Below are 23,228 nucleotides of genomic sequence, written 5' to 3' on the forward strand. Positions count from 1 at the left end.
GGTGTTCTGGAAATGTAAGCTGCGGCCAGAAACAAAAAGGATGGTACTGAAGAGGTGGACTGTCTCCTTAGTGCACAAGAAACCCTGAACAGCTCCCTAGACGGTTGTAAGCAGAAGGGATATCATCAACAGAGCAGGGTAGCTAAGAGCTAGTGTTACACAATCAGACGGCCTGAATTTAGATTCCAACTCTGCCACCCAATAGTTGTATGACTTTAGAGGTATTTAACCTCCTATGCCTCTGTTTCTTCATCTGTAAAATGAGAATACAACCTACTTCGTAGGATTAATATATGTAAGGACCAAATGAATTAATGTATATGTAAGGACCAAATGAATTAATGTATCAAAAGCACTTAAAACTGTGCCTGGCAGATAAGTGCTCAATAACTGCTTGCTATTAATATGATCAGATTGGCATTTTTGGGAGACAGATACAAAATGAAGACATAGGAACATAAGTTACATCTCCAGTGTTGACCTCTTCTCTTCATTTTCTCCAATTTTATGACATACTGCATGTATGCTTTGTAATGACAATTTAGATGTACACTAAAGGGAAGGACAGAAGACTGGTTTCTTAGCAACATTAAAATAGGAGTAAATTTATGTTTTCCTGTATGGTACAACATAAAAGATTAAAAGTATGAATGTACAATGTAAAGATAAAAAGTATAAACTAGATGACTCTGAAAATTCCTTTCCTCACTAGGATTCTTTTTAATCACTAAAGCTAATAAAAAGGAAGTTTAACACTTCAGGTTTTTTTCAGGAGTTTAACATTTTGGCTTTACCCCAAAGGCAGAGTTCAGAATATAGTATAGCACTTCAATGTCCTCTTCCCCTCAAGAATGACAGAATAGACACCCACTTACAACTGTGCCCAAGATGAGTTTTACCACTAGTATAAGGGGAGCAGGAGAGATGGGCAAATTTAAATTTGCACTTGCACGTATAGATCATTCAATCCCAAACACACATGCAAAAAGGCTTTTTTACCAAGACGGTCCATGATGAAAACATTTACGAACAACTATGAAATTGCAACGTAAATTTTAAGTTTTCAAGTCACTTGAATTGCAGTGAAGCAAGAAAAAGCAGAGAAATTCAAAAGAGCAACATGTTTTTTTAAAAGCTATAAAACGTAAATTATCTGTTACAGATTAATTTTTTAAACATTAACTAGGGCAGTGGAATAATTAATAAGTCCAATGGTCTATATACTATTTTCTAATTAAGAATTCTACATCCTTGCAAGGAAAACTCTGTTAATAGCAGACCAAGTAACAAATCCTAAACTCTGTATTTCTGTTAAAAAAAAAAAAAAAAAGCATATGATATTCTCCAAACACTCAAAATAGTTCTGATGTGACTGGAATAGCTTTGGTTTTAAGTTCACACTGGGATGCACAGAAGGCAGGGCAGATGGATAGCCAATGAGGTTTTGAACAGTTATCAATATAAATATTCTTGAGCAAAAAAGAAGTGTAGAAGATATGAACCTTATTCTCATATCTGAAGTTAATAAAGAACGAATTTTCCTTCTTAGGTAATGGACTCTTATTTTAGTCCTTAAGAAGTAAATTTCTCATGCAAAACACAATAAATTCAGTTAAATGAAGTAACACTGTATTCAAATGTAAGAGGCATTTAAAAAATGCCGAAGTTTGCACAGCAAAAGCTCAAAGCACATAAGAAAGTACTCTAAGCAAAATGTGACTTTAAGAAAACAGTAAAGTATTAGAATACTAAAATTAAATCAAAATAAAAGATAAAGTCAGAAGTACATATATAGCCTCAAATAAAACTATAAAATAGGTAAACTTTGTATTATAGTCCACAGGGACGATTTCAGAATAAATTTAATGGGATAACAAAAGTCTGTTTCTCTTTAGTTCCTGTACTCTATTATTAATACATTAGTATTTCAGAGTGATAACAACTAGTAACCAAATTGAGAGAGATCTCCAAATATTATACAGTATCAAAGTTATCAAAATAAATAATGTTATATCAGGTTGGAGACAAGGGACAGGGGATGGAAAACAGGAGGTAGGGTGGGAATTATTTCTGTAAGATACTCCATTCACATCCCCCAGACCAGAGAAGGTGGAAAGCATCCTGATTATTTTTAAGAAGCTGTAAGTATGATTTTCATATCAAAATCTGAGGGCAAAAAATGAAACCTAAAACAACAAACCATTCTAACTTACACCTATAGACGCAAAAGTCTTAAATAAAACCCTAGCAAACTAATGTAAAGTATTTGTTTAAAGAATAACACAATACACTAAGTCAAGTTTATCCCAGGCATGCAACATGGTGTAATATTTTAAAATGTGTTAATGACATCAACAGGCAAAAAGTCTAAGTTCATCTCAAAATCATTTAATAAAATAAAATACAGTATTGTTTAAAAATGGTAAAATAACTGGGAGGAAGATCTTTTTTTTTTCTTTAATTGAAGCATAGTTGATTTACAATGTTGTGCTATTTTCTGGTATATAGCAAAGTGATTCAGTTATACAGACATATATACACATATATATTTTTTTATATTGTTTTCCACCATGGTTTATTATAGGATATTGAATACAGTTCCCTGTGCTATACAGTAGGACCTTTTTGCCTATCTATTTTATTTATAGTAGCTTGTATCTGCTAATCCAAGACTCCTAATTTATCCCTCCCTCATCCCCTTTCCCCTTTGGTAACTATAAGTTTGTTTTCTATGTCTATGGGTCTGTTTCAGTTTTGTAAATAAGTTCATTTGTATCATATTTTAGATTCCATATAAAAGTGATATTATATGGTATTTGTCTTTCTCTGTCTGACTTACTTCACTTAGTATGATAATCTCTAGGTCCATCCATATTGCTGCAAATGGAATTAAATGGAATTATTTCATTCTTTTTCGTGGCTGAGTAATATTCCATTGTATTTATACGTATACCACCTCTTCTTTATCAATTCCTGTCAATGGACGTTTAGGTTGCTTCCATGTCTTGGCTATTGTAAGCAGTGCTGCAATGAACATCAGGGTGCATGCAGCCTTTCAAATTATGGTTTTCTCCAGGTGTATGCCCAGGAGTGGGATTCCTGGATCATATGGCAGCTCTATTTTTAGTTTTTTAAGGAGTCTCCATACTGTTTTCCATAGCAGCTGCACCAATTTACATTCCCATCAACAGTGTAGGAGGGTTCCTTTTTCTCCACACCCTCTCCAGCATTTATTACTTGTAGACTTTTTGATGGTGGCCATTCTGACCAGTGTGAGGTGGTAGGTACCTCACTGAGGTTTTGATCTGCATTTCTCTAATAATTAGTGATATGAGTACCTTTTCATGTGCCTGTTGGCCATCTGTATGAGAAGATCTTTTTTTTTTTTTTTTTTTTTTTTTTTGCGGTACGCGGGCCTCTCACTGTTGTGGCCTCTCCCGTTGCGGAGCACAGGCTCCAGACGTGCAGGATCGGCGGCCATGGCTCACAGGCCCAGCCGCTCCGTGGCATGTGGGATCTTACCGACCAGGGCACGAACCCATGTCCCCTGCATGGGCAGGTGGACTCTCAACCACTGCGCCACCAGGGAAGCCCGAAGATCTTTATTTTTAATATTGATTTTAATAGTGACTTATAAACATACAGTCAATATTTTTTTTAAATGAAAATAAAACAAGCATGCCAACTATCAATATCCACTTCACCAGGGCAACAAAAGGCTCAAATACTTAGGAAAATCTCAATATATAGTTAGTTCCACGTGTATACAAACACACATATATAAAACAGATTAAAAACTTGACTAAGATGTATAACAGAAGATGTATAAGATGTATAACAGAAGACTTAAATAAACAGAGAAACATACCATGGTCCTGAGTGAGAAATCAACTTCATTAATCCACTATTATCTATACACTTACCCAATTTTAATCAAAATCATAATAGGATTTTTTTGAAACTTAACACAGTAAATCAAACTTCATGTGAAGGAATAAACTGATAAAAACAGCCAATTCCCCCTCCACCCCCCCACTGCTACTGTCACCACTTTAATTCAGACTCTCATCATTTGTCCCCTAGATTATTGGACACACCTCTTCACTGAACTTCCTGCCCAGTGTGGAGGTGAAAGTTTTCAACTTAAAATTTGAACTCTTTAGCACACAAGGCCTTTCACTGCTTCTGCCCACCTTCTCTGGCCTCTCATCTCATCCTCCTCCCTCCCTTCATTCCAGTCTTGTATCAGCTCCTAGAAGTGAACCAACAAGCAGTCTGGCCATAGTACCTTAGCACCCATCATCCTCTTTCTGAAAAGCCCATCCTCCTATTCTTTTTCTTCAAATTCAGCTGAAGTGCTACTTCCTCTAGAAAGCCTTTCATGACGTCCTCTAGTCATATTTCTAGCCCCTACCCTGGATTTTCATAGAATCTTGGGGCACTGAGCTATAAAGGCCTGTATCATACTGTTCTGTAACCACTAAAATAACTGTCTGTTCACTCCTACTAGAATACAAGTAGCAGATAAAACAACTGGGGAGGTGAAGAAGTAAAGGGAGTGATGGAGAAGAGAATGAGAAAACCTAACAGCATTTCATTGGAAACCCAGGAAAAGAAGGCATCTAAGTAGAAAGAAGACTCCAACTTTGAGATAATAAAGATTGCCAGAATGTCTGTTCTAGAGCTAAAGAATGCCATTTAGAAATTTAGAATAAGCAAAAGGACCCTACTTATCTACAACTTCAATTAGTCAAAGTACCAAGGCATAAAGAAGGAAAGATAAAAGAATAGTTTTTGCCCTTTCTTCTACTACTTTCTTCTACTCTAAGAGTAGGGAGAAGGTCCCTACTCTTCTCCCAGGGATGGGAAGAGTCTAGTCCTGGTTATTGAGAAAAGAGATACATTACGAGTAACAGAGAAAAAAAAGAAAAGCATGTTTGCCAACTCAGAGTCTGGAGTCTGAGATATTAATGGCTTAAAAGGAACAAGAACTTCAGGCAAAAAAGAGTAGTAGGAACCCTATATAGTCCCCATGCCCCGCTCCCCATGCTCTGCTTAAGGGATGGAGGAAGGCACAGGAACAAACTTCACCTATTCTCACCTGGAAGTACTTAACTCTAGAAAGACAATAGAACACTGGCAGAAAGAAAAATAGACCTTAAAAATGCCAAGGCTGGAGGAATTACTTTGGGAAATTAAAGGTAACATGGATGCCTAATGGGCAAGAGGCTAACAATTCTGCTCAGGGAGCACACATCATTTCCTCTGACATCTACCAGGAACCCATTCTACCGGCCTAGACAAGGTGTAGCTTACGGAAACTTGGTTTTAGACATTCTCTTCACAATTATAGTCAAGTTGGGAGCAGAGGGAAGCATTTCCTATTTTCAGCTCATCAGCCCCTTTTATCGAGAGGAAAAAATATACCATCTTTTTATGCATTCGAACACTTACTAATTCACTCTACAAATAAATGTGGGTACCGACTACGTTAGGCACTCGGCAGGGCCTGGGAGAGCAGGCACGATCCCTGGTCCCTAGAGCATACTACCTAATGAGAAGATGGTGAGAGGCAGGTGCACTACCACCTCTGATCTATGACTGGGAGGAAGCATCACATACACACAAAGGATTCGGGAAAGCCAGCCAGAAAGAAATGATACCTAAGATGAAACCCAAAGAATGAGAAACTGACCACCAAAAACGAATACTCCAGACAAAGGGAAAGCATATTTAAAGGTTAGGAAGCAAAACAGCTTGGCACATTTTAAGGAAACAAAAATTTAGAAATGCTAGTGCAAAAACAGGCTGAAGGAGAAGGGGGACAGGGGGAACTGTGGAGAGACGGGGCTGGAGGGATGAGGAAAGCCAGACCGTCTGGGGCCCTACAAACCACGTTCTGAAGTCTGACTTTTATTTTAAAAACATTAAGAGGTGCCAGTGAAGGGTTTTAAGCAAGTAAGTCATTTGACCAGAATTGCATATTTTTAAAGTTCTTGGGCTGCTTTATGAAAAGTAATCTGAAAAGGAAACCAGTAAGTAAATGGCAAAGCCAATCAGGTCAACAGCAACTACCACAAAATAAAACAGAAAGCAGAAAACACAGAAAATACTTAAGTATAATGACCAATAGTCCACAAAATAAGGATGTTTAAAAACAGCCCCCACCCTGTTATACCCTAGCCTAAATCGACTCTTGCATTTGCCCTATAGTTGCCTTACTATCCTCTATCCAACATCATTCCCAACTTCTGTCACCAAATAAACCTTCCTTCCCTACTATCCTAACTATATCAACCAGCTCTCTGGAATGCAGTAGCCACTTGGCATATGTGACTATTTAAATTAATTAAAATACATTTTAAAATTTATTTCCTCAGTAGCAATAGCCACATTTCAAGTGTTGAATAGTAACAGATGTCTAGTAGCTACTGAGTGCCCAGCACAGACATGGAGCATTTTCGTGAGTGCAGAAAGATCTACTGGACAGTGCTGGGCTATCGATGTACCTAAAACTGCCACTTCACCATGTAAGCCCATTGAGAACAACACAGCTATCTGAGAAGGCACCTGTGAAGGCAGACCCGCTCACTGTCTCAGGCCCACACCTTGTGTATTAATGAGCTTCACAATGTAGTGAAGAATCATGGTGTACACACCATAAGACAGGCCCTGTGTTTTGGCTCATTAATCCTCACTATGCTCTGAAGAAATTGAAAAGCAGCCGGCATCACCCATGTTTTATAGGTAAGGACACCAAGGCACAGAAACTAACCTGCCTGAGGCTATAGAGTCAATAATGGAGTCACAAATAAAAGCTGGAATCCCTAATGCCCTGACCAGTCCTCCATTCATTAGAGTAGTCATGGCTGATTTAAGAACCCATGAATAGAAACTATTCTGTTTCACCTGACCCAAGCAACCACCTGCTCTATCAAATGGATTGCTATGCCCACAGGAGGGTCATATCTGTTAGATATGTATATATATGTATACACACACACATACATGAACACATACCATGGACATGCATGTGTGTGTATGTAAAAAAAAACAGAAAAACTGAAAAATATAAGATATGTATTCCCTGAGCTTACCCTATCTTATTACATGTGATGGGAAATAAAGGATATTAAAAACACTTACCAAAACTAACAGCACCAAGGTATGGTACATTCCTGTGTTATTAACTTGTTTTTCAATTACATTATGTGATTACCTATAAAAAAATTACAACCTAGAAGCTGTACGTTTTGTAATCCTTATTTGCCTCTGTAACCAGCGTTAAGTCCTGACTTTTGTGTGCTCCTTCCAAACCTGTAGAAATAATGCTGGCACATAGAGGCAATTCTTGCATTTTCATTTCAACTACCTCATTAACTGAAAAGAGTAAAATAATATATAGGGAGACATGAACCAAGTTAGAGATTAAAGATATAAAATCCACATACAGCATTTGCTTGTGACACTCTTGACAACAGCAATTTTAAAATGCAGCCGCTGGCATTCACTAATGTGTCTCTCTGCCCTAACACTGCAAAATAATTTACCCAGAGCTCATTTGAATAATGTAAAAAAATCTAAGAAATAATTTGACTGCACTTGCCTAACATCTGAATTCTTACATATTTTAACTGTGGTTACACTAAATATGCAAAAAAAAAAAGGAGAAAAGGAATAGAATATTTAAAATAATTCTAAAGTATTGGGAAGCATACAAAGTAGTTATATGCTTCTAATTCTTGCCTTATTAATAAGTATGAATCACTTTATATAATATAAAAACTAAGTGAGTTTTGCCAGAAAGTGAAAGCTTCCAAAGTTAACTTGACAACTGTCTCTGAATTAGAAGAGCAAATCTCCCTCAAATATGTAAGTATCATAAAGGAAAAGGGCATGAATGCTGATTTTAAATCCAGAATATAATGGCCACATCTAAATTTAGTTGTGAAAGAAAACGGAGCCATCAACTTGGGTAGTAAAGTCTCTGTTTCATCACAGACCTTGATTCAAGAATAAGTCAGCGAAAAAAAGTTTTTAAGTTGAACTACTTACACCGCATTCCTGGAGGCTCCATAGGAGAGTAACAGCTTGACTATATCCACATGCCCATTCTTGGCTGCATCGTGAAGAGGTGAGTCATTCTGATACCCAGTGGTGTTCACCAACGCCTTGTGCTGGAGCAGCAATTCCACCACCTTCAGGTGCCCGTGATTGCAGGCTTCGTGCTAATTAAAGAAAAAGAAGAGTGAGAGGAAGAGCAATGAACAGTATCATAACAAAACCACACTTCAGAAAAATAAATGTGAACCTCAATCAGTAAATTGGTTCTTACCTAAATACTTGTACTAAACCATAAGTTGTTGACAGAGTAAAAGCCACTATTAATAGTCTTTATGGTAAGATGCATGGCGATTAAGATTTATGCAATTCATGGAAAAAGATTTTTTTCATTTGAGCCTTGGGTCAAGCTCTCTTAGTTTGGAAGAAAATACAGCTTTGGGCCAATTATGGCTCCTAAATTGTTCTACAGTAAGAAATTTAAAACGAGAAAAAAAAAACATAGAAAATATTTAACAACCAGATCATGCATAAAATCTGAAATCCTCCAAGGCTGAATAGAACTCACCAAATCAGGGGCTCAGCCATAAGCTAAGCGGTGCACCTGCATGTATACATAAGCGCCCAACAAAGTGAATATCCTGGAATGAGTATTTATAAGAAAAGCCTCTCCAACTGCTGAAGCTACAGATACTGCGTGGCTGGTGCCAATGATAACAGAAAAAAACATAGAGTAGGCACTCCAAAAGGGCTTACTGAATGCATGTTCAAAGATGCTTCACATGCACATCTTTCCTTATGGTTAATGACCTAACAATGACACTAGGTTGTATTATTCTAATAAACCTCTGGCATGCCATATTTTTTAAGTACATACATTGAAATCTTAATAGGCAATACACCACATTAAATGTCTGTAGGTCTATTTCTAGGAGAAAGGGATCCAAATAAGGCATCAGGTCCTCTAAATCACTCACCAACTTCTACTACAGTTTGCCTTAGTGGCTTAAAAGAAAAAAATAACCATTCTTTGAGAAGGTGAGCCAGCCTGTGGAGTCCAAACAACAAAGTGACTCTGATCCAGACTAAACACTCCCAGCTTAAAAACTTGGCAAGGAGAAGTCATTATATACAACTTTAAAACCTTATTTGCACCTGTTCTAATGAGACTCTCTCAATTGCTATGAATTTACAGTTCACAGAAAAAGGGCATCCACCTCATCTCTTAATACTTCTATGGCTGCATTCAAGACACATGCTACTGTCCTAATGTAATTAGCCGATATAGCACTTGTTCCCATGTATTTGTACCATTCTTCTTCCAGACTATCCTTCACACTTTTTTTTAGTAATAATAAGCAAAGACTTTAAAAAATGTTTAACATGGGCTTCCCTGGTGGCGCAGTGGTTGAGAGTCCGCCTGCCGATGCAGGGGACACGGGTTCGTGCCCTGGTCTGGGAAGATCCCACATGCTGCGGAGCGGCTGGGCCCGTGCGCCATGGCCGCTGAGCCTGCGCGTCCGGAGCCTGTGCTCCGCAACGGGAGAGACCACAACAGTGAGAGGCCCGCGTACCAAAAAAAATAAAAAATAAAAAATAAATAAACAGAATGATAATAAAAAAACAAACAACTAGAAAACTACCAATGGTGTCCATCCAGCATGGTCTTTAACATTCGGGTCACTTCCATTTTGTAAGAGGTATTCAACAGAAGGTACGTCGCCCTAGTAGAAAAATGAAAAGGTAGAAAGAAATTAAAAATCATCAAGGACAGAAAATAAATATTAAGATTTAAGATTTTACCTTCTTCAAGATAAAATTTAAATCTTTTTCTCTTCTATGCCTATTGCTCATGAGTCAATAAATAGTAAGCTATGTATGCAGATTGTTCTGAGGTGCCTACTCATCAAAGCCATGTGGTCCATCACTGAATACAGAGTAAAAAATCTCTGCTATTAACAACCTGTATCAAAATTCACTTCAAAATACCAAGGACACTAGCCAAAGATCACCTGATCAAAATGAGTTTTTAAAGTCACCATTTCGTTTGTGAAAAACGTCCTTCCTGAGCACACATGAAAATGGTTTCTGATTTCTGTTTAAAACAAAATTAAAGCCAAGAGGGCTGCTCAGTGAAACCAATGTTAGAAAGCCAAAAACTGTTGTCTTATTGGCAGTTAATCTACTTATCCTCGAGATATAGTTTATATTCACCTTATTTGCTCAGAGATATTTTTTAGGCAAAAGCAAAGCTTATTTTCTCCAAAATAACTGAGAGCTTACTCTGAAAAAGGCTGAATAAATAAAAGTTACATATGACAAAAGTTATACGTGCCAATGTTGTGTTTTGAGAAGAGCTTCTTTAGGGAGGAGGACATCTCCTCTCTCCTACCACTCCCAGCCCCAGCACTCTTCTAAAATGAGTTTTTCTCTATTGGTTTGAAAATGTAGAAGTCACTAAGTCCCCTAAATACAGTAACATTTGCTTTTATTGGATTGTTTCGGACTACCTCTCAAATACAGCAAATCTTAAGATGGTAGCTTACTCAGGTTTCTAAAAAAAACAAACCTGCATACAACATATATTTTTAAGATCCTATATTAGCAAAATGACCTTAAATATTAAATGGGCCTAAAAAAACAAGTATTCTATATGTTTCAAATCAATTGCCCCACTTCCAATAAAAAAATATCTCCCATAGTTCCTTAGAAGTACAAATTCTACACCTCTAGCACAAGTTAACATACACTTAGCACCTTTTGCACTATATTCAAGTCAGTTCCAAATGAGCTCAGGAAAATCTGTCAAGATACCAATTTGTTTTTTTTTTTTTAAATGATCCCATGAATATTGGGGCAGATGAACTGCCAGAACCACACACATTTTTGACCTTCAAAATGAAAGTATCCACGAAAAAATACATGTAAACCTTCTCAAAAATGTCCTCAGTCTAATTCTACATGGTAATCACAAAAACATATTAACCTAAAGAAGCCTGTAAAATAATATAAACACAACTGTGGAATGGAAGAGTCCCATGGAAGAGTCACAGAGACAATTAGTGACACTTTAGAAGCTAAAAGCAGAATCTCTTTTCAGGTTGCTAGCCAGTGGTATTTTTCTTTCATGTCACCTCTTCATATTATCAAAGGTGTCTTCTGTTAACATTTTACCCCTATACTTCCCTGAAATGTATAGCTGATTTGCAAATTGCTTGCTTTTTATACCCGATCTGCTTTTTCCTCCCTAGTACTTAAAAGTTCATCATATTTTCTCCTTCTACTTTATGTAAATTTACTGTCATGCACATAAATAAAATTATGATAATTAGATAGGGTCCACGGTAACTGCATAAGCTTGAACCAATATAAAGTTTCCAGGAAACAAACTAACTTCTGCTTCTGATTTCTTTAAATTACTTTCTTCTCAAACAGAATATTTTCTAAGTAATAAGCACTCACTTTTAGGCTTCTCACAACTTAAAAGAATAATTGAGATTCTCTTAAAACCACAGGGGGGGAAAACTCCATCTAAGCAAAAAGTATTTACCAAGGCTTATAAAAAATTTTAAACAGACTTGGTGTTTTCAAATAAAACCTTAAAGGCTGAAAACAAGGGAACAGGAGTGTCGCATTGAATTTTCTTATTGCTAACCTTTCATTCAAAGGAAATATTCTTCATACATGCATATGGCAGTAGTATAAGTTAACTTTCCAAAAACAAATACACACACACACAAATAAAACTTTTTCCTTATAAAGGTTGGCTCTTCTAAAATACTATTAAGAATAAATATTTTTATAAAAATAGTACAGGACATTACAATTAAGTACAATAATGATGACTTACCCAAACGGTTAAGCTTTTCCACATAAATGAACTAACCAGGTACCTAAAATTTCTCCTTTAAGCAACTAGGTGTTGTTAAAAAAAAAAAGTTTAGTCATCTGGAACGGAGCTCTAAAGTTTATTAAACATTTTCTGGGTGTCTTAGTTATTTACTGAATAAAATAATTTCACAGATGACTCGGGCAACCGAGCCATCATGACAGTAAGTTACTGGTATTACAAAGATGGTGGGTGACAAAGGGAAAAATGGAGACTGACTCCAAGAGGTGCTCTAGAAATTGAAATCTTGAAAATATCACAGATGCCAGTTTGCTTTTGAGTCCTTTGTTATTGTCTGAGGAAGCCAGTATGGAGGATAAGTAATAACATGATTTTACACACAATATAACATGACTGCCTTAAGGTATAATGAATGGTTACAAAGTCAAACCCTAAAGGAGATGCCTCACAAGGGATTTTCTCTCTACCTAAGAAATCCTCATCACCTTTGTTATGTTAGGCATACCATCCCTTGTAAGTTGCCTTCAAAATATTATCTATTATGTCTGCACCTTAAATATATCATGGCACGTCAACTTCAAGCCATTCTTCTATTTCTAATATATTCACTGCTATGGCATGAATTGAGTAATCATTACCATTTGAAGAATATGTGCTAGAGAACTTTGGGGCGGTTTATTCCAGCATCAATGAATTCTCAAGCAAAGGTGAAAAAACAGAATAACAAATCAAATTTTTCTCTCTGTATAATGAAATGTCAAATGCTAAGATTTTTCTTATTAAATCAGAAGAATAAACAATGAGTGTATATCTTAGTTTCTAGTAGGCATAACGCTTCCTCATAAAATCTCTTGTTTATAACATAATGTTCTCAAAATCACTTTAGCCATCAGTGACATAGGTATTCAAGTACAAACATGGGGGCAGGAAGAGAGCACAGTGAATCTCAACTTTTGTTCTGGTTGAATAAGGATACTCACAACATCCCAGACACAGTATTAATAAATATTCTGCTTAAAATTCCATAGTGTAAGAAAATAAATGTATAAATAAAGAATTCAAGAATAATCCTGTCTAAGGTATGCATGCAAATGGCACTGAATGTCCAAAAACTAGTTGGCTGGCCTATAAGCCCATGATCCTGAGGAGAAAAGGATCTGAGAACTGAAAACATAAACATTATCTGCTGATGATATAGTACCTGCCTACATTCAGGCAGCCTGAATATTTAGGCAGTCTGGATATTTAATAAGAGCCTTCTACTACCAAGTATGGAGCGTTTCAAGATAAATAAGGTTAACAGATGCTTTACATTAACCCAAAAGTCCCACTTCTAGGAACTTATCCTAAGGATATACCTGCTCACATATGAAACAAAGATTGCTCACTGCAGCACAGTTTATAAAAGCAAAACAATGGAAACACAGGCATCCATCAGTAAGGGACCAGTAAAATAATAAAAATTCATGGAACGCTATGCTACAATAGAATGTACAGAAAAGTGTGTACTAATATGGAAAGCATTTACTTATATTTGTATAAAGAAATTCACAAAAGATACACAAGAAAGTAAGAAAGGGCTTGTCAGCAAAAGGGTGGCTGAGGACAGAAATGGGAGTGAGGCTTTCCACTGTAAATACTTTTATTCTTATTTTTGAAGCATGAAGTTATTACTCACATTTTGAAATTACATTTTAAATGGGGAATAAACTCCACATAACCACAAAGTCAAATTGAGGAGTCATATAATAAACAGAAAGCTAAAAACATATAAATGCAAACAAAACAATGTCACCATAGAGGAAAAACCAACTCTGGGAATTCTGTAAAAGACTGATTCAGAAGGCAGGCTATACGCTAGATTTTAAACGTCAGATACAAAGGACCATGAGGGAAAAGGGAAAGATGCAGAAGAAAGGATATAAGAGGCAGAAAAAAGAACATGTGCCAAGTATTGGTAGCATTAAAGTTCAGTGTCAGAAGAAGAGGGTTCAGATCATGGCTAAGTGGGAAAATCACTCAATTATTCAACAAATATCAATCTATTACATACCAGGCAATGTTCTAGACACTGAAGACAGAACACTGAACAAACAACTCTTGCTCTCATTCTAAAGAGAAAGACAGGAAACAAAGAGATCTACAATAATGATGTCAAGAAATCATAATAGGAAGAAAAACAAAACAAGCTAAGCATATGGCAGAGACTGCTATTTTATGTAAGTTCGGAAAAGTCTCTCTGAAGAGGTGGCGTCTGAGCAGAGGTCTGTAGAGGCCATAAGGAGGACTGTGGATTTTATTTTAAGTGAGCCGGGAAGTTATAGGTAGGGCAGCACAGAAAAGACAAGTTATGGCTTTGGTCAGATGACTTTGGCTGTTATACAAAGAACTGAGTGCACCAAGTACAGAGGAAAAGCAGAGAAGGTAGTTCAGTGATGTGGATGAAAACTGACAACACCCACACTGCCACCAACAATGTCCACGTTCTAATCCCCAGGGACGTGTGACTATGTTACCTTACACAACAAAAGGAACTCTGCAACGTGATTAAGTGTACAGACCTGGAGGTGGGGAAGGTTATCCTGCACTGCCCGAGTGGCCCCCATCTAATCATGTGAGTCCTTAAAAGCAGTGAATTCTTCCTGGCCGGGGCAGACGGATGGAATACCAGGACTCCACCTGCTGCTGCCAGCTCTGAATACAGAGGAAGAGGTCCACACACCAAGGAATGTGACAGTCTCCAGAACCTGAGAAGGGGCCTCAGCTATAAGCCAGCAAGAAAACAGGATCTCAGTCCTACAACCAGAAGGAAGTACACAGTTCCTGCCAACAACCCAAGTAAGCAAGGAAACGGGTTCTCTCCTAGTGTCTCCAGAAAGTAGCATAGCCAACGAACTGATTTTAGTATGGTGAGACTCATACCAGACTTCTGGCCTACAAAACTGTAAGAAAATAAATTTGCCTTGTTTTAACTCACTAAATTTGTGGAAATTTGTTATGACAGCAATAGGAAACTATTTCAAGTGGTTAGGACAAGAAAATACAGGTAGCTTCCACTAGGGTGATAGCTATGGCCAACAAAGATGCCCAGAGGTAGGTCTGGGGCAAGATATTAAAGAATTTTATTAATGATGTGACCAAGTTCAAAGATCATTCTATAAAGCCATCACTGTAGCAAGGGAAGCTAACTAGCCCAACAGAAGAGTAAAACTACTGTGGGGTTCTCTGCCCTCAGGGCATCCACCAGGCACGCACAGTGCAACAGTGCACACTTAGGATCTGGGGGAAACATGGAAAATGTGGACACTGCATGTCTATAAGATGTTTCAGGGGAAAATAACAACTACAATAACAACAACAAAATCTGTCTTTGACAGCAAAAAACCTCATTTGTTCTGGCGACCTGCAAAGTCATCAGGTCTGTATTCATGACTCAGCTGCAGGAACTCTTTCCTTTTCCCTGCTCCTCGTTCCATGTTATAATACAGTTGACCCTTGAACAACACAGAGTTGAACTGTGCGGGTCTGCTTATACACACATTTTTTTCAATAAATACATTGGAAAGTTTTTGGAAGATTTGCGACAATTTGAAAAACCTTGCAGACAATCCAGGTAGCACAGAACTATCAAAAAAATTAAGAAAAGTTAGGTATGTCATGAATGCATAAAATATATGTAGATAACAGTTTATCCTTACATAGACATAAGGTGAGATTTAATATAAAATTAATAATGTGTTAGTCTTCTTACTGTTTTATAACTTTGCTCTCAAAGAATTACATTACCATACAAGATGCCTCTCTGTACAGCATGCCTCTCTCTTGTAATTGGAGAAACTGCCCATTAGCCTATCATCACAGGTAAGTGGTTTTTAAAAAAACGTAACGATGTTTCCAATACTGTAATATGAATATGACTGTAATACTTAGGCCATAAAATTTTATGATTCATTTATAGTATATAGCTAGGCTACAGTGATACAACTCTATCAATTACACTAGTCTACCATAAAGCAATAATATTGCTGCTTCTTATCAATGCATGAATCATTATACAAGTAAATAAATATGAATTTCTTCTTCACAATATCTTTTCATTTTTGATGTCTAGTGTTAGTAATACATATACCAACTACAGTGTTTTGTATCATATAAGACAACGTTGATGCATGTACTGACAGATGATTCATCTTATAAACAGATGACGTAAACTTATGCTATCTAAATGCAGTACAGTACCATAAATGTATTTTCTCTTCCATATGATTTTCTTAATAACATTTTTCTCTAGCTTCCTTTACTGTAAGAATACAGTATATAATACATATAATATACAAAATATGTGTTAATCGACTTTGTTTTATCAATAATGCTTCCAGTCAACAGTAGGCTATTAGTAGTTAACTTTTTTAAGAGACAAAAGTTATACGAAGATTTCGACTATGTGGAGGTCAACCCTCCTGACCCCTGCCTTGTTCAAAGGCCAACTGTAGCTTTAACTTTAGAGCCACCTCAAATCCTTTTCTGAAGTAGGTGGATACAAAGCATAAACAAGACAGCAGGACTGCAGCATTTGGTTTTCAAGTATGCAGAGATTATTCACTCTCGGTTGCAAACAAAAAAATAGGATAGAAAATGAAATGAATACTATTTATAAAAGGATAAATATACTGATAAATCCTTGATTTTTCTTCAAGTATTTGTTTGATTATTAAAATCAAGCTGAGATGGGGACATGCATTCAACTTATAATAAATTTGTAAAAGAGAACATTATTGTTAAATAGGCATTTTAAAAAACAATAGAAATCAATTAACTTTTCTTAAATGTACTATATCAGAACCTGCCAATCAATGACAGTATAGTATTTGATAAGTTCAAGAGAATCAAAATGAGTAATTCTAACTCTGGCAAGACAATTGCTAAGTAAAATGACAATCTGACAAAACTTATATTGAAGCAATCTTGAACATATGAATGGAGAAAATTCACCAAGATGGCATCATGCCACCATTTTTCCTGTCTTAAGATTCCACTGGGCTTTTTTCCACAGCCTACGCCAAGCACAGATAAACTATGGCCTGGAGGCCTGACACCTAATTTCATGTGTAAAGTTTTACTGGTTTACATATTATCTATGACTACTTTTGCACTAAAACAGAGTTGAATAGTTAAGATTATATTCCTACAAAGCCAAAAATATTTACTCTAATTGCCCCTTTAAGAAAGATTTGCCAAACCATGGCCTAGACTCTAGGTCCTAGAGATCCTCACTAACAAAGATAAATGATTCTTACAACTGAGTGAAAAATTCTCTACCAATGAAAGCAGATGCTTAACTGCTGGTCTGCAAATAATTCCCAGTAAGCAAAATGTAGAAACTAAAGCAGTCTACATGTATGTATTAGCCAGAAAAATGAACAAAAAATATTTACTATTATGCTAGGTACTTATATCTATGAAGCATTAATAACATTATAATGTTAGGATTATTATACCTTATATATTATATAATACACAAACACATAGATATAAATAAAACAAAGAGGACAAAAAATAGTCAGCTTTTTAAAATCATGCTTTGCAAAAATCAGACTAAAACGTAACCAGAGCCAACTCCCAAAATTCAAGTTGTTCATAGGATATGAAATGCCTAGAAAGTAGTCATGTTGCAGGTTCTCCCCTTACTGGCATCAGGCGTAGAGATCCTACATTCATCATTTATTGGAAGATAAAGGAAGAAAGAAAAAGCATGGAAGAAACTCACTTTTGTGCTTTTCCCTTTCTCCACAGAAAAATACAGGAATCCCTGGACTCAATGCCTACTCCATGTTCTTCCCAGACATTTTATGTTGCTCACCAGCTTCACATTCAGGGTCTCAAGGGGCTCTTTCCAGACCTCCCAAAGTTCCCTATCCATGCAAAGGACCCAAGGGTTTCCCAGTAAATTTACTGAAAGATCATAAAAGCTATGCTAATTTAGTACTAATCTCTCCCATATTGTATTTTCACAACACTTGCATGAATTCACAGACCAAAGTCTATAAAGCTATGATGCTAACTGCTCCCCTCTACGTGCAGCACTTGGGTCAATTTCAAAGATTAACCACTACAAGTACATACACCACATGCTCAGCAAACTAGCTAGGTTCCAAAAAATGAACACTGCCTCATCCCAGGTGTAGAGGCAATAAAGGTAACTCAGTGAATAGGCTAGTAAAAGGAATGGGCTGACTGTGGGCCCCAGAGAAGCCCCTTTGTGGTGAACCACAGGAGCCATTTCGAACAATCAAATTTTCAGGTCACTGGAGAAATGTACAGACCACGTCTCACAACCTCCCAGATCCCGGCAGTACCCACTAGGAGTGTCAACAATACAGAAGCTCATCCCCTCTCACACTGCCCCTGAGCTCTGAAGTTAGGTAATAAAGATGTGTTGCCAGTAGTAACTTGGCAATTGTCTGTCTATATCCATGAAGCATGAGAAGAATGGGTAAACAAAATGGTGAAAACTGAAAAAAACCATTATGGAATAGACAAAAATGAAAGCACTTGGCAAAGCTGAAGCTGAAATACGGAAATATTGGTTTTCTCCTGCAAGATCACGCTCCTCAGGACCAGGGGCCACTGCTCTGAGGTAGGGATACAGTCCCTATGAATTTTTGCTTCTCTGGTTCACAGGAAGTATCACATCTGGGTAGGTTAATTAGCCTAGTAATCTTATATCATTTTCCACAAACTCCAAAGATACTGCTTTATACTGGGTCTCATTCTGAAGTTGTATTTTCGAGTGAGCATCCTACCTTAATTGAAGCAATATGGAGCAAAGTCTCTCCTCGATGATTTCTTTTCATAGCCATAAGACTACTGGGCGATAGCTTCATTGCTGAGGGACTACACATCATTCGTCTGTAACTTGGACTATTCAGTGTAGAAGGGGGCGTACCTGGTGAAAGGCTAATGGATTCATCTAATACATTACTGCTTTTCCTCCTCAATGTGTCACCAACTTTAAGTTTCTTTGAAGGTGGTGAAGAACATCCAGGCAATGGCATGTTTTTTGAGAGCACTGTTTGCTTAATAGAATTTCCACTGGTGCTCAGACTGCTGCTTCTACATCTCTTAGAAACAGGACTGGAAAGTCTGTTGCGACGCCCACGTTTCCCATTATGGCCTGATGGCAAGGATTTCTTAGATGTAAGATCGTTTTCACAGAGAGTCTTCTCAGGAGTCCCTACTTCATTCCTGCTCTCAATTTCTGGAGACTCTATTTGCTCAGCCAATGGTAAAGAGACTTCAGTTAAGCTTCTAAAACATTCAGATTCTGTTACGGAGCCACTTGCTAGTAAGTCTATTTTACCATTTATCTGCGGACTAGCAATAACAGATGGTTGGCTACAGCAGGATACTAGCTTTTCCTTAAATTCCTCTTTGGAGTCAAGTTTACCATCTTCTTTTTCTGCCTCTAAATTCCATTTTTGGTTGATTTCAGCCCAAGTTTTCTTTTTCTGTTTTTTTCCAGATTTTGTGGAAGTCTTCTTAGCCCTCTCAGAAACATCCACTGGAGGGCTTGCAGAGACAAATTCGTACATGGAGGCCTGTGGAGCATTTTCATCGTTTACCACAGGAGGCTGAGTTTGCACTGAAACTTTACTCACAACATACCTGACCTTCTTACTTCGAGGACTAAACCACATTTTTATTGAATTCTTCTTACATTCTGCATCACTAAATAAACTTTTCCTAGATGTTTCTTCTTTCAAATCTGATAGGAAAAAGGAAAAGACATCTGTTACACGACAATCTCTCCCATCTTGAGCTCCCAAAGAATTTTGTTGATAGTTGTCCTAAGGTGTATCACCTTTTATTTGTGTATTTCTTCCTTCCCTCCTAGATTCTGAACTCCTTGAAAGCAGATATCCTCATTCAACAAATATTTACAGAATCCTACTTTATTTCAGACAATGTTCTAGTAGCTGGAAATACAGCGGGGAACGAAACATGGGGAAGACAAAATATACAAATAAATAAGTAGAAAATACAGGCTGCTGTATGGTAGTGATAAGAGCCATGGAGAAAAGCTATACTAAATAAATAAACGGACTGATAGGCAGGTATGAGATTCAAAGTAGTCAAAAAAAATTAAGACTTATTAACTGATGCTTAATTTAAAAAAAAGACTTTTGAAAATCAATCAATATAATTCACTGTATCAACCAACTAAAAGAAAACCATGTGACTTTTCTCAACAGATACAGAAAAAAAATCTGGCAAAATCCAACATCCATTCATTATTTTTAAAAAGGTTCAGCATTAGGGATAAAAGGAAACTTCTTCAACCTGATAAAGGACATCTACAAAACTACACACCACTAGGGCTTCCCTGGTGGCGCAGTGGTTGAGAGTCCACCTGCCGATGCAGGGGATGCGGGTTCATGCCCCGGTCCGGGAGGATCCCACATGCCGCGGAGCAGCTAGGCTCGTGAGCCATGGCCGCTGAGCCTGTGCGTCTGGAGCCTGTGCTCCGCAACGGGAGAGGCCACAACAGTGAGAGGCCCACGTACCGCAAAAAAAAAAAAAAAAAACTACACACCGCTAGTACCATCCTTAATGAAGAAAGACTGGAACTACTGTTTTGCTCCTATTATCTTGTTCCTGTCATCAAGAACAAGGTGAAGATGTCTGCTCTCACCATCCCTATTCAACGTCATACTGAAAGTCCTGGATAGCACACCAAGGTAAGAAAAAGATAATAAAAGGCACACAGATTGTAAAGGAAGATATAAAACTGTATCTATTCACAGCTGACTTGATTGGCTATATAGAATATCCCAGAGAATCTTTTTTAAAAAATTAATAAAACAGGTGACTGTAACAAGGTCATAGAATACAAGGTCAAGGTACCAGGTTCAACTGCAACTGTATTTCTGTATTCTAACAATGAACATGTAAACTGAAATTTTTTAAAAATCTGGTACTGTTTATAATAGTACCAAAAAAAATACTTAAGTACAAGTCTAACAAAATATGTACAAGCTCTGCTTGCTGAAAATTAACAATATGTATGAAAGAAATCCTATACAATTGGAAAGACATACCGTGATTCATGAACTGGAATACTCATTATTGTTAAGATGTCAATTCTCCCAGACAGATTTATAGACTGTAACATAATCCCAAGAAAATTCCAGTATGTTTTTAAAAAAAATAATAGACAAGCTAATCCTAAAACTTACATGGAAGAGCAAAGTAACTATAATGTGGAAAAGCAAAAGACCTGGATGGCCAACACAACACTGAAGAAGAACAAAGTTGAAAGGACTACACTACCTGATTTCAACTTCAGACAAAATGAATCTAGGGAATTAAAGGTAATAGTCACAACTCTTCAGGTACCATCTAATATAACCTCGAGCTATATAAACAAAAAACTAACGAGAATGAATGAACTATAACTATACACTCAAACATACTCTTTTTTTTTTCTTTTTTTCTTTTTTTGTGTGGTACGCGGGCCTCTCACTGCCGTGGCCTCTCCCGCTGCGGAGCACAGGCTCCGGACGCGCAGGCTCAGCGGCCATGGCTCACGGGCCCAGCCGCTCCGCGGCACGTGGGATCTTCCCGGACCGGGGCACGAACCCGTGTCCCCTGAACCGGCAGGCGGACTCTCAACCACCGCGCCACCAGGGAAGTCCAAAAGTCCTATCTTTATAAATAGATCTGTCAAGTAAAAGACAGCACTTTAAACAGACAAGAAAAAATGAAACAGTGGATTCTGAAAAACAATTAGCATTTATCTCTGTAGAAATTTCAGAGATATGATCCCTGCCAAGCAAAAGAATTCAGTCAAACTCCACTCCACTCCAAAGAAACTATCCCTTCCCTCCTGGAAATGGAAAAGGAAAGCACTGCACTGAAAAGTCAGTAAATGATAAACCCAGCTAGAAGGAGGAGTGGGTATCCGAATAAGAGCAGACCCTCTGACACCCTTTTACATCCGAACTGAACATCACCTGCTCAGAAAAGTATTGTTAGGACAGGATCTTGGAAATAAAAACAATCAGAATGAGGATCCATTCACACAGACTTTATGTCTAAATTCAACAAGGTCTTTTCTCTGCAGTGACAAGTAGATTTCAAAACCAAGTCCTTTCCGACATAATCTCGAGACTAGAGAAAAGGTCAAAATAAAATGTTATCAAGATTACTTTTTAAGAAAGACTCAGGATTACAAAGACTTAAAGGTTAATCCTCTGGTAGTCTGTAAAAACTCGTACTTGATATTTTTAAATTTATTATTAAACATAGCTGATGACATTTTCAATTAAAAACAATGTCAAATTCTGATGTCCTCAACACTTACAAAACTTCCAAAATGTAGAATTAGGCATTTTAAAGGAAAATTAAGGCTTGTAGGTAGTAACAACACACTCAATCAACTAAAAAATCTAAATCTAAAAAGACAACAAAACTTCAAACTCAGGAGCACACATTTCCTAACTTATAAAGGAGTAAGTGCAGAGAGCATATATTTATGTAGTTTACATTGTACACAATAAACTCACTAATCATCCTGTAATAAATTTACTTAAGAAGATTTTGATTATGCATCTTGTCCTAACTAAGCAAGAACCACTACAGCAAGCATGATTTTAAGTTCTGGATTTTACACAGTATAACTAAGTTAAGACTGTAAAAAGCAAAATCACCACCACTGCTGGAACATAAATCATACTACTAACAGCTACAACAGTTTTTACGGGTGAATGCTTCTAAGCATGATAAATTATCATACTCATTTCATGAAGAAAAATATTGGTCCTTCCTCTACATAGTAAATTTCCTAATGATGACATTTTTAAAAGAATTCTATTCTCTGAATTTAAATATTTCTGAGTACACCACAAAATATCGAGGAACAGACACATACATGTTGCTAAGGAGCTGCTTAGCCAAGTGTTTTTCTTAAAATTTAGTAATAAACTATAGAAAAGGGAGGCAATTAGAAAATGTGATTTAGCTATCATTAATCTACATCAAAGGATTATAATGATGTACAGTGTGCCTTTCAAATTATTCTCTATTATAGGTTTCACAACAGAAGTTGAGAAAACTCTTTGACAAACTAGCGCCTTATTAAAAATCAAAGGAAAGTACTTTGCTACCATCTGTGCAACATTAACGCCTTCACTAAAGAATGATTATTTTGTAAGTTAAGAAGTATTCAGTTCTATTTAAAACAAAACAACAGCGACACAGCTATTTAAATGTTCATCTTCATCTATTATAAAAAAGTCATAGCATATATGAAACACTA

At 36.9% G+C, this 23,228-nt stretch overlaps 1 protein-coding gene across 1 annotated transcript in view; it reads right to left on the bottom strand.

Annotated features, from left to right (window-relative positions):
* Positions 1 to 23,228, bottom strand: part of BARD1 (BRCA1 associated RING domain 1) — a 69,212-nt gene that overhangs the window by 26,442 nt on the left and 19,542 nt on the right. Inside the window, exons 4-6 of the mRNA XM_081241818.1 lie at positions 18,715 to 19,676; positions 9,705 to 9,785; positions 8,056 to 8,228 (exon numbers count right to left, since the gene is read on the bottom strand). Coding sequence (XP_081097944.1) covers positions 8,056 to 8,228; positions 9,705 to 9,785; positions 18,715 to 19,676 — 1,216 coding nt within the window. The remainder of the gene's footprint in view (positions 1 to 8,055; positions 8,229 to 9,704; positions 9,786 to 18,714; positions 19,677 to 23,228) is intronic.

The sequence above is a fragment of the Mesoplodon bidens genome (assembly GCF_964165515.1).
Source record: "Mesoplodon bidens genome assembly, chromosome: 8".
Lineage (NCBI taxonomy): Eukaryota > Metazoa > Chordata > Mammalia > Artiodactyla > Ziphiidae > Mesoplodon > Mesoplodon bidens.